This window comes from Sus scrofa, chromosome 3, assembly GCF_054392235.1.
Source record: "Sus scrofa isolate SSC_HxYL_T2T_F1_AM1 chromosome 3, Sscrofa_HxYL_maternal_Yorkshire_Landrace_v2.0, whole genome shotgun sequence".
NCBI lineage: Eukaryota > Metazoa > Chordata > Mammalia > Artiodactyla > Suidae > Sus > Sus scrofa.
In genome coordinates, this window is record NC_139385.1 from 98,583,942 (window position 1) to 98,596,103 (window position 12,162).

The window sequence follows — 12,162 nt, forward strand, 5'->3', positions numbered from 1 at the left end:
ACCATGCAGTCCACCCCTACCTCCACCTTCAAAATGGAACCTAAAACATTAGCTAAGATTCTAACACAAAATAACATGGACAAAAAAGTTATAGCTGGATTGATTTCTCCCTGCTGTATTACGTTTCTTCTTGTGATGCTTCAGAATAAATTCTCATGAAGAATGTTTGCTAGAAAAACAAAATCAGATAAGAGGATGTGCATGTAAATTCACTTCTAAGAGTTCATTTACACTGGTACATGGGTATGCATTCTGACACTTTCATTCAATTTAGTCAGGAAGTCAATAACTGCAAATCTGAATAAATGCCACTATCCAGGGATTTCTTCTGGATGGAATTTATGCATTATCCTGACTAGGCTGGATGGGATTATAGAGTAGTTCAATCAAAAACATAGATACCAGGGGTCTACATATGTACTGAATCTAGTTCTAGAAAGAAAAATGAATAGAATGATCACTACTTTTTCAAAAGAGCAGAAAACACCAAGTAAATGTTAACTGTTTAAAAACGACTCAGGAGTTCTCCTGTGAAGCAGTGAGTTAAGGATCCAGTGTTCTCATTTCAGTGGCTTAGGCTGCTGCTGCGGTGCAGGTTCAATCCCTGGCCTGGGGACTTCCACATGCTATAGGTGTGGCCAAAAAAAAATTTTTTTTAATTAAAATAAAAAGTGACGATGTGGCTTCAATCCCTGGCCTTGCTCAGTGGGTTAAGGATCTGGTGTTGCTATGAGTTGAGGCATGGGTCGCAGAGGCAGCCTGGCTCCCTCGCTGCTGTAGCTGTGGTACAGGCCTGCAGCTGTAGCTCTGATTCAACCACTAGCCCAAGAATTTCCATATGCTGTAGGTGTGGCCCTAAAAAGCAAAAACAAACAACAAAAGAACACTCAAACCAGCTGCAGTCCTATCATCTGCTGCATGACCCATAAACTCTCAGCTTGTTCAATCAATCTTCTAGGAATAATTTCATAAGGCCTTCTACAATATGGACTTAGCTAAGTAACTTGTGAAATTTACCAGAAAACAGACTGAAGGAATTAACTGGCATAAATATGAAGGGTGAAAGGGACCGAGGGAGGTGTCCTAGGAATATGGGAGAAGGCTAGGGAAAAAAGACACAGCCTTAGTGAGGAGGTGAGTGCAGGGGGAGCCAGGAATGAGGCCTCTATGTTTCTTTTCCCTTCTCTATAATGTATTTTTCAAATTAAGATATAATTGATATTTATAACACATTACAAGTCATTTCTCTCAAGTTTGCTAGAAGACCAAAGAAAGAGAGACACTTGTTGGAGGAGGAGACTTGGAAGGCTTCCTGAAGACCTTTGAAGTGTCTTGGAAGAATGAGTCACTTTAAGGGGCAAAGAGGGTGAGCAGAGCACCAGAGGAGGAGAGGGTAGCATGAGAAAGGGTCTGGAGGTGGACAAGTTCCACATATAACAGGGGAATCTCAATGACTTGTCCAATTTGACTGCATGGGAATAGCAAAAAGGAGGCCAGAATGCTGGTTAGCCTGGAATACACAGCCACAAAGTGTGGACTTCATTCAGGCGGCACTCCAAGTTCCTGTTGTCTTTAGACAATGCTTGGTTACTTTTTCAGGTGGTGAAATGCATTAACAAGATATTGGCTGTGAGGAGACCAGTTAGGAGGGTATATAAATTGTCAGACATGACACAGATTTGGAACATAAAGGATGGTGGTGGAGAGAATGGGAAGGAGAGAATGAATGTAAGAGTTACTATAAAGATAACTAATAAATGCACACAAATCAGCGACTGCTTGAATTGGGCGGAGTGGGTAGGGAGGAAGAGTTAAAAGTCATCTCAAAGTTAAAGATCAAAGTGAATTTTCTCAATGAACTGTTAGGAGGTGATGCTTGAGGTCTGTGAAAAGGGTTTGGTCCAATTTGTATTCTAATTGTATTCCAAACGGAAATCTAACATTAGAAGACAAAGTAGAATCGCTGAGTTACCATGGACCCAATAAACATGAATTCACAACTTCCTTTCTGGGGGCTTCTTAAGCAGATGGTGAGACTGGGGTACCAAAACCAGTTCCTATCCAAAGCTGGTGCCATGAGCTTGGAAAAGGACCAAACAAGTGAGGATTCTAGGAGGCTGACATGAGGAGACAGCAATGGTTTATAGACTTTCTCAGCTATAGGCTATGCACATTATAATTCTAGGTGATATGTAAGAAGTCACCAAAGAAAGTGAAAATGGAAAAAGATACATACCTGTCCATCTGAATCGAAAGCCAGGCAGGCGACTCCATGTGTGTGGACATCTTTAAGAATAGACACAGTTTGGACATTATAGGAATCCCATATACATATATATGGTTCCTTCCCAACTTGGCCAGTTGCAACAAGAGTTTTATCTGGGTGTAAGGCAAGGCTGAAAAAGAAAAATGCCTCTTTTCACATCTTTCTACTGAACAAAGTTAAGAAAAATATTGATTATTTTTATCATCTAACAAGATAATTCCAAGAGAAAGAGTCCAAACTGTCCCCAAAGTAATTAATTAGCCAATTGGTCTAAAAAGAAATGTTCAACTTTGGCAGAGAGGCTTGGCACAGTTTAACAATAATTTTATCTGATCTTACTACATTTGGTCACCAAATCAAACACATTATAATTCTGTGATTAGAAAAACCTTCTTTATTCTATAATTGCCTTATATCATGATATTTACTTACTAGTTTTGAAAATATTACTCAGTTTTCAAGTTAGATTTGACTTTAATTTGAAAAAAAAAAAATGCTATTGCCAGGAGAAAGTGCACTTCTCAGAATTAAACCTGCCCGCCTAAGAATCTCAATAGGATTTCAAAGCATGGAGGGGTCTCAGAGATAAGGGTTGTTTTTGTCTCTGTTGCCATAGATGATGCATTCTAAATGAAAATTTCTATTTTACATAAATCACTGTGATACTAAGAAAACCACAAATTACTATGCTTGTGGCTCGTGTAGAATTTTCCCTGAGTCTGTACTCCAGTCAAAATAAAACTTTGTCAAATGCCAAGCAGAATTTCAAGGAATCTGTTGCAGTCAAGAGGAGGAAATGTAATCATTATTATTCCTAGATAGGAAATCACTCTAATGGTTTAAACTCATTGTGTTAACAAGTGCCTTTCTAAAAATAGTTGTTGGGAATTTCAAAAATACAAAACCAGGGAGTTCGCGTCGTGGCTCAGTGGTTAACGAATCCGACAAGGAACCATGAGGTTGTGGGTTTGATCTCCAGCCTTGCTCAATGGGTTAAGGATCCGGCGTTGCCGTGATCTGTGGCGTAGGTCGCAGAAGCGGCTAGGATCCCGCGTTGCTGTGGTTCTGGCTCTGGCATAGGCCAGCAGCTACAGCTCTGATTTGACCCCTAGCCTGGAAACCTCCATATGCCGCGGGAGCAGCTCAAGAAATGGCAAAAAGACAAAAAACAAAACAAAACAAAACAAAACAACAACAAAGAAATACAAAACCAGAGCACACTACCTATATGAAAAAGTAGCAGATGACTCTGTTGACACAATAAACAAAATAATTTTTTTTTCCTTTTCAATTTCAACATCTGTTTACACAGCTAACAGGTAATAGATGTAGAATTTTTTTTTTGTTTTCAACTTTCAGCTTGATTTTGATAGGAACATGATGCTCTGAAATCACATCTGGATTTGCACATTGGCTGCCCTTCACTACCTCTGGTTCTTTGGACATATTACTTTTTTTGCCTCAGGCTCCTCATCAAAAAAATGGAGATAATATAGGAAAATACACAATATAATGAATATAGAGCATTTAGCACAGTATCTGCCCTAGAATAAGCACTCAATACAAGTTTCATTACCATCATTACTTTGTGTAACTGGCATCAGATAGATACAACGAACGTGTTTCTATGGATATATGGGTGCTCCTTTCAAAAGCAAACTACTTTTTGGTTCCTGCTTGGCTCCATGTAGTCCCCCAAATTCTGTAGCCACCAAGCCCTGTATGCTGTCCAGGTGTTTCTCATCCCACAGTTCTCACTTCCCGGGTTTCCCACCAAACCTAGTACCGTCTTTTGCACAGGCCCCTTAGGGCTGGCTCCCTTTCCTCACCTTTGTCGTCCATCCCAGGCCCTTGTACCCTGGTGCCAGGGTGCAGTCACCCTGGGGGTTCCCCATGCCCCCATGCCACAGGTCTTCAGTCTCTGTACTACCTCCTTAGCCAAAGGTCTGCTCCATTTGCTCTCTCCCGACGAGGCTGGATGCTTCACAGGGTTTTTTTTTCTTTTTAGGCAAAGAGGGTGCGGTTGGAGGGGCCCACAGGGTGAGCTCTGCAGGGTCAGGAGTGAGTGAGGGTCCAAATGGAGGAGCAGGAAGAGGATGAGCTGGGAGTGCTGAGGGGTGAGGGTGGCTCAGAGGAATCAGGCCTCAGGTGCTTGGGCCCCCATAACTCTTCCCAGAAGCAACCGCACCTCACAGGCTGGCGATAGTTCTGCGGAGGCAGAGGAGACCTGGGATGAGAAACACCAGGGTGCTCTGGTACCAGCGAGGACTCTTCAGGGGGGAAGGAGCCTGGCTCACACCACCTGACAAGCAAACCCTAATTTGCCTCACCTGTGCTCCCTTAAGCTCCCTCCTCCAATCACAGTACAGGGCACTCACCTCAGGGATCTGGCTAGGTAGGTATTGGGGACCTGTCTTTGCCCCAAAAGCTATGCAGGGGCCAGACTGCCTGAGGCCAGAACCTGGGAGTGAAATGCACGCTGGCAGCCAAAAGTCTATCACCTTTCAGGAGGAGGAAGCACCCCAGGCAGTGACCATTTTCTGGGGCCCAATCCAGCACCTGCCCAGGTCCAAGGTTGCACTAACCTGAATGCACCCTTTCACTGTGCATCCTCAGGGTCAGCTGTTCCTCCCACCAACAGCACGGTGTCTAGAATTCATCCCAGGAGGTCATTGGTACCTTTTGCTCAGGTCTTCCCCCTGAAGCACAGCCTCAGGTCACTGCTTATCTTTCTGACTCAGACCAACTGCCAGCCAGCACCGGGGCCATGAGCAAGCCTCTTCAGCCAAGCCCCTCGGATAGGAAATGTGCTCCTCTTACTAACTCCATCAGAGAGCCCACGGGCCTGGGTAGGGCCAGGTCTGGATGGGAGAGTGTGGGGTTTCCCAGGGAAGCAAACAAGGTGCAGGTGACTTTGTGGTTTCAGCTGTGGTGGGAGAGAGGGTGAGTCCTGAGGGATGGGTGAGGGGAGGATGGGCTGGGATGAGAAACGCCTGGGTGCCCCGAGTCTAGGTTGGCCATCTTACAAGTGTTTGCTGAAAAATATATTCTCAGGGATCTTTATAAGGACTAATATAAAAAGAAAACACATACAAAGAGGTAGTTTTTTCACAAGAGGCTAATGTTAGAGGCTTTAAAACATTTTAAGGTTGTAGAACAATTTAGCATTCAGGATTGGTGGGACATGATCAATAAAAGCACCCTCTCAATATCACTTCTGCTGGATTATCTCTAGTACTTACTTGACAGTGTCTAGATGTCCTAGAAAACTGCAGGTAGATTGTAGAGCACCATCTTTGTTTCATTAAACTAGTGGATGGAAGCAATCTATGAAACCGTTTGCCCCTTGGTATATTTTAGTTCATGCATTCCGTGATACACTCAACAAAACTTTATCTAAGGACCTATGAAATGTCAGGTGCAGTGCCACAGACACATAAAACAGAATACACAACACCCCTCTTTCAAGAAGCCCACCTGAAAAGGAAGAACAGACATGTACGCAAGTAACAGGCTGGCCAGGGCAGCCTTGAAAGCCCTTTTAAGCAGGCTAGGAAGTTAGGGTACCCTGACAATTATTAGCAGGACACAACATAAACAGTTTCATGTTTTCGGAGAGGGCCAGTGGGCAGTACAGATGGGTAAGGGCTCTTAGGAGCGGGCATAGAGAGAGCAGTTAGAGATTAAGCGAGAAAACCTGAGGTAAGACAGGAGTAGAGGGGATGGAGAGGATGAGTCAAGAGATATTAAAGGGAAAGAGAGAGAACGGTTTAGGGTGTTTGAGGCTCAGGAGAAGCTTGAGCATGTCAAACTTGACTGTTCTTCACTTAGGCAACTGGGTTCATAACTCACAGAGGTGGGTAGCATTAGAGTTTGAAGCTTATGAGCCTGATCCTGGAAAAGACGGCCCTACCTCCGCCTTAGTCTCCACCAAAGAGACTCCTCAGGTTAGCACTGTGGCTGAAGTCCCAAGGGCTATGAAGAAGAGGATTTGGCTAGACTGTCTGTTCCATGAGGGCAGGGGCTGTTTCCACCACTCTGCTTGGTTTCTGGAACATCATGGCAGAGTAAGCATGAACAAAGCGCTTGCTGAAAAGGGAGTGAATGAGGTCAGCAATCCTGGCTGCCGTATCCCCCCTCCCCCTGCTACAGGCAACAGGTTCTACGCAGGACTGGAAGATAAGGAGGAATGAGCACGTTTCCCCTAGATGGCCAGAGACACTTTCAAGAGACAAAATGAAACTCTTTTCCTATGATTATAGCGTCTAATTAAAATCTTGAGATACCTGGTAGATTTCTGGGCTTCTGAATTACCAAGAATTAAAAAAAAAATGCTATTCCAGGCAATTGTTCTTACTATATTTTCATGATTCCTGACTTTTCTCATTTCTTGAATGAGGGGAAAAATGAAATAGCTTTCAATAAACCTTTAGAGAGGCCTTCAGAATAGTTTATCAGTCTACGTTCCTCAATTAGCAGTGTGACCCAGAAACATCCCATTATGGATTTAAAGTGCTTTTATTGTTTTTTTATTATTCTTTTCAATTCATGGATTTGAATTTTTTTTTGTCTTTTTTCAGGGCTGCACCTGCAGCATATGGAAGTTTCAGGCTAGGGGTCGAATCAGCTTCAGCTGCCAGCCTACGCCATAGCCACAGCAATGCGGGATCTGAGCCTTGTCTACAACCTACACGGCAGCTCATGGCAATGCCAGATCCTTAACCCACTGAGCGAGGCCAGGGATTGAACCCGCTTCCTCATGGATACTAATTGGGATCATTACAGCTGAGCCATGACGGGAACTCCAGATTTAGAGTATTTTTATTCTGGTTTTTATTAATCTTTTCTATTCATATCAGAGCCCATAAATTTATCACATTTACTAAAAAGTGCACATTGGAAATTTTTGGCTAGAAATTTCTTTACACTGTTCAATAAACCATGTCTTCCCAGCCTATGATATCCCATTGACACAAATTCCTCCTTTACAAAGTTATCTATGTGTCCTTTTATAAGCCAAGTGTCTCTGACCTCACTTCTCTGGTTTGCATGCAACAATATTGCTTAGAATAACTCATGATGTTCCTGTTTATTCACATCGATGGAAAGAATAGGGTGAACAGACAGCCATCTCTATTTACCTGGCCATTTTCCCACCGGCTTCCCAGGAACTTCACTCCTTCAACCTGGGTAATAGAATGACCATGTCTGTGTATATTTTAGAACAGAGTTAAGTGGCATTTACTTTTCCTTTAAATGTGTCATATCATTTCAGCAGCACTTTTTAAACTTCATAAGAGGGTGGGGGAACCTAGCAAACTTTAGTCACTGAATTTGCAAGAGCACACTGCATATAAGGTATTGATAATGGTGCAGTTACAGAAGCATTTATTTAATGAGCAGGTTTGAAGCTACCCTTAAGGTATCTATTCCCTTTTTCGTACTTCTCTGCATAGAGGAATAAAAGAATTTCACAAAGTCATTGTGCATAGGGCCTGCTTTCATCTAATCCCAAGTCATATTTGGAATTTTAGTTCAGAAGAATTTAAATGACAGATATAGATACAGATTCCAAATTGGCCTCCTGCTGCCCACTTCAAAACTGCTCTTTGCTCCTTCCACAGAGATGCCCTGAACCTAAGCAGCTACCCCTCAGTAATGCCTTTAGACCAACCTACAGATTAAAGGAGGGTAGGTCTTCTTATCCTATTAAGGGGCCATGATAGAAATTATGATGTCTCCTGAATTCCTTCTGATAACATTTCACCAGAAATGGCCAACTGCTGTGTTTGTCCATAGAGAAATTACAGAAGTGGAAAGTACCATCACTATACAGAAAATCTGGTCCACTGTGAGCTTCCCACGGTCTTCTTTACCATAGCGCAGTGTTGTGATTCCTTCTGTGACTGGAAGTATCCATACCACTTGCTTATATTTTATGTCTGTGTCCCATCTGTGAGCCCATAAACCCCAATCTCTGCTTTGCTAAAAAAAAAAAAGAAAAAAAAACTTGCACATACATCACTAATTTTGTAAATTATTATGGCCACAACAGCAACATCACAATGTTAAAATGTTCAAAATTGACTCCCTTTCTAAATTGAGACTGAGGGTCTTAATACAATGAAGTTCTCATTCTACACCTAAATAAAAAAGGTTCAATGTCCTTTTCTGTACTCATTTTATGGCACTGATTGTACTGTACACATGGCAACAAAAAAAAAGGGGGGGATCAAGCTTTTAAAGAACTGCTTTTCTCTGTGTATGTATAAATCTAGTTCCATTGGGAAAGCCCATCTTCTGTTGCCATAGCAATAGAAAGCACTGCAGAGGACTTTCATCACCCTATCTGGGAGGAGAAATTGATTGCTTCTCCAGTATGCTGGGAGGGCAAAAGCATGTCTTTCTGATGTCAGATAAGATCAGGAAGATTTACCAGTATGTTTTGTGGGGAGAAGATGAGAATAAATGGGTCATGAAAACAGGTAGCCTTATGAGGTTAAATAAAAAATTCTAATCAACAATAATCATTCTCAATTCCTGAAGGCAAAAAAAAAAAATTATATTCGAGTACTTGTTCCAAGTGCAGCATTTCAAAAATATTCATGATTTTAAAGCCTTATTTCATTTTTGCCCAGGCTGCTTCAGGGATAATCTCAGTAATAACTTTATATGTTAAGAGCTCTTTTAAAAGAGCTTCACTAGGAAAGCAGGAAAGCCTTCTCTCTCCTTTTCCTGAAAATAACCCTGAGAGAATTTTCCAACGTAGGAGACATAAGTGCATCAAAGTCACCCAGGCTGGACTGTCTGAGAGCAGGTGCGGGGAGGCTGCTACTTTCTGAGCTGAAGAGGGAGTGGGCCAACCTCCCTCTCCATCAGTGGATGTTTACCTGTGAGAAAGAAAAAGCAAACGAAGGCTTTTATGAAAATACTGGGCTAGAGGTAGTGGGGCCTCAGATGGGTGTGGCTGTGCTTCAGTCCTGTCCTTGTCCCCATAGCTGCACTTGGCACTGGGGTACTACCATTGGGACTGGGATCTCATGTGACACCATGGAGACAGCCCTGCCTCCAGGTGGGCCTGGCAGGACGAATGGAAGGGACAGCAACGTCAACAGACTACCAGGTCTGCTGCTATATTCCTGACCTGTGTAAGCCCAGGGTACCTATATAATCTGTGGTTGAGCCATGGTCCCTCAAATTGGGCTTCTCAACAGCCTTAATGAGTGGTACATCTAATGAAAATTAATGTGACTTAGAAAAATAAAGATACACAATATATCTTGCATGCTGAGTGCTGCCATACATACGCTGGTATGGAACTATGTGCTAGCAATACCTTAAAATACCACATAAAAGAGTAGTTAAGAGCATAGTGGTTTGGCTGCCTGAGACCAAAGCATGCAGCAATATTCTGGAGCCAGCTGGGACTTCCCAGCAAGAATTGATGGTAAAATTTCAGCATTTTGCGACTCAGTTGTTAAATATGGCCACTGTTTACAATTAAATTATATAAACTTGCAACTAAATATGTCATATTAAAAATAAAGGTAATATACTCTAACACTCATAGCTTCCCAATTATTTTATTATCTATAGCCTTGACATTATTCATTGCCAGCCTATCCATAGGTAGAAATACAATAGAGTATGATGTCCCTGTGCACATCTCTTTCCAACTCTGTTTTCAGGGATGTCACACTAGTGGTTGGCAATCAGTCCTGGGGGGAATATTTACATCATGGAAATTAACAAATGCTACAAATCAGGGCTTGATTTGTTGTTTTGTCAACTGTCCAGACTTAAGACATAGGTAAAATGTTAATAATGCAGAATAAACTTAAAAGGGTGTCAAGTCTATAGCTGTTTCATTATGAATACAACAACAACAAAAAAAAACTGAGAAGATATTCTTCCAGTATTCAAAAAGTATTATCCACTGCAGCAAAGAAGTCACTCACATCACTGGAAAATGATTAAAGTTCTGATATACGTCACTGTTGATTCACTTTTCTCTTATTAATATAAATGAAAATATCAACCAACATTCATATCAGAACTATATTCATTTGTCTATTATCTGAGTGACTTCGTTTTCAAACCAGAGAGTAATCACATTTATTCCTTGTCTGATTTTGTCAAATCATGGTTGAATTGCAACCATAGATTGGCCACAGTTCCGCAAAAATCAAGGAAAGAATTTTATGAGAACTGATTGGCTATATGGAATGATTATTATATATTTTATTGTTTTTAAATTGTGTGCAACACATCATTTATATCAGTAAAATTTGTAACAAACTTACGAATGTATATGCATAAAATTTTTCTCTTGGAAAGTTTGTTGTTAAACAGTCATCAGTATATCACTAAAGCATGTCTCCTACACTTACTGGCATGTAAGTACCACAAATAACCTTCAGCAAATTACTCAACCTCTGTGTGCCTCAGTTTCTCATCCATAACATAGGAAAAATAAGAGTACCTATGTGGAAGAAGGTAGGTATTATTGTGAAGACCTAATATATCCTAAAGCAGTGATTAAGACAAGGCAGTTTAAAACAGTGAGCAGTATATAGGTGCTTTCGTTATATTAATTAGCTGCCATGTGAGTGATAGAATCTGCTCAAAACAAACACATGGGAAACCAGCTTTTCACCCAAGAGGATGGACACTCTAAAACAAGTAGAGAACTACTGTGAACTAATCTCTGAAGTTTAAAAACAAGGCTACCCTCTGAGATTTAACCTTGTAAAAACTATATTAAATGTGTAAGATTGGTTATCTAAAGAAGTCATCCTAAGGAGAAAGCATCCTAGACAAGAAAAACAGGGTTTGAAAGTTGAATCCACTCATGACTGATAGTGAGAGAATCTGGTCTCAAATACTAAAATCAATAAAAATAAATATTAGTAGAATGTTAATAGAAAGGGAAGTTCTGTATGAAGGTTTTATAAAAGCAAGTCAGAATTAAGAAAGTAGAATGTTGGTTCAAGAGTAGACATATAAATCTGTGGAACAGAATTAAGTCCCTAAATAGACCCACACTCATTATGGTCAATTGATTTCCAACAAAGGAGTTAAGGTAACTCAAAGGGAGGATAGTTTTGTTTTTGTTTTTTTTCAATGGGCAGTGGAACAATTGGACATCCAAATGGAAAAAAGTGAACCTCAATACTTACCTCTCATCATTCACAAAAATTATCTCAAAGGACCAGAATGTAAGAACTAAAACTATACAACTGATAGAAAGACATATGAGAAAACTTTTGTGACCTTTGAAAGACAATTTTTTTTTAATTAAAAAAAATTTTTTTTCAGCCTTGCTTTGGGCATGTGGAAGTTTTAGAGCCAAGGATCACACCCATGCCACAGAAGTGACAATGCCGCTCCCTAGCCCACTGAGCCACCGGGGAACTTCAGACAACGATTTTTTTTTTTTAAGAGAAGAAACAGAAACCCTTAGCTATAAAAGAAAACAATTGATAAATTGGACTTCAAAATTAACTCTGCTCTTTGAGAGACACAATTAGGAAACTAAAAAGGGAAGCCATAAATTGGTAAATAAAATTCTCAAAGGACTTGTACCCAGGACATATAAAGAATGCTTAAAATTCAATAATAAGATGACCCAACTTAAAATATTACCCAGAGATGTGATTATCATCAAAGACAAGTAAAATTGAAAAGACCAACAATACCAAGAGTTGCTGAGATGTAGAGCAACTGGAATGAGTACATATTGTTGATGGGATGTAAAATAAAATCACTTGAAAAGTCTTTGTTGGTGTCTATGCATAGTTTTATTTTTTTTTAATTGTTTTTTCCTCAATACAATTTTTTTTTCCTCTGTACAGCATGGTGACCCAGTTACACATACATGTACACATTCTATTTTC

General features: G+C 40.7%; 1 protein-coding gene across 5 annotated transcripts in view; it reads right to left on the reverse strand.

Annotated features, from left to right (window-relative positions):
* The window catches only part of EML6 (EMAP like 6), a 285,307-nt gene that overhangs the window by 154,334 nt on the left and 118,811 nt on the right, over positions 1-12,162 (reverse strand). For 4 of the 5 annotated variants that reach the window (XR_014841946.1, XM_021087539.2, XM_085019292.1 and 1 more), the window contains exon 3: positions 2,237-2,396. Coding sequence is in view for 3 of the 5 variants with exons in the window: in XM_021087539.2 (XP_020943198.1) it covers positions 2,237-2,396 (160 nt within the window). In the remaining 2 variants the exon portion in view is untranslated. Of the gene's footprint in view, positions 1-2,236; positions 2,397-4,196; positions 4,475-12,162 lie in introns of all 5 variants that reach the window. The other variant, XM_085019293.1, reaches the window with a different exon arrangement.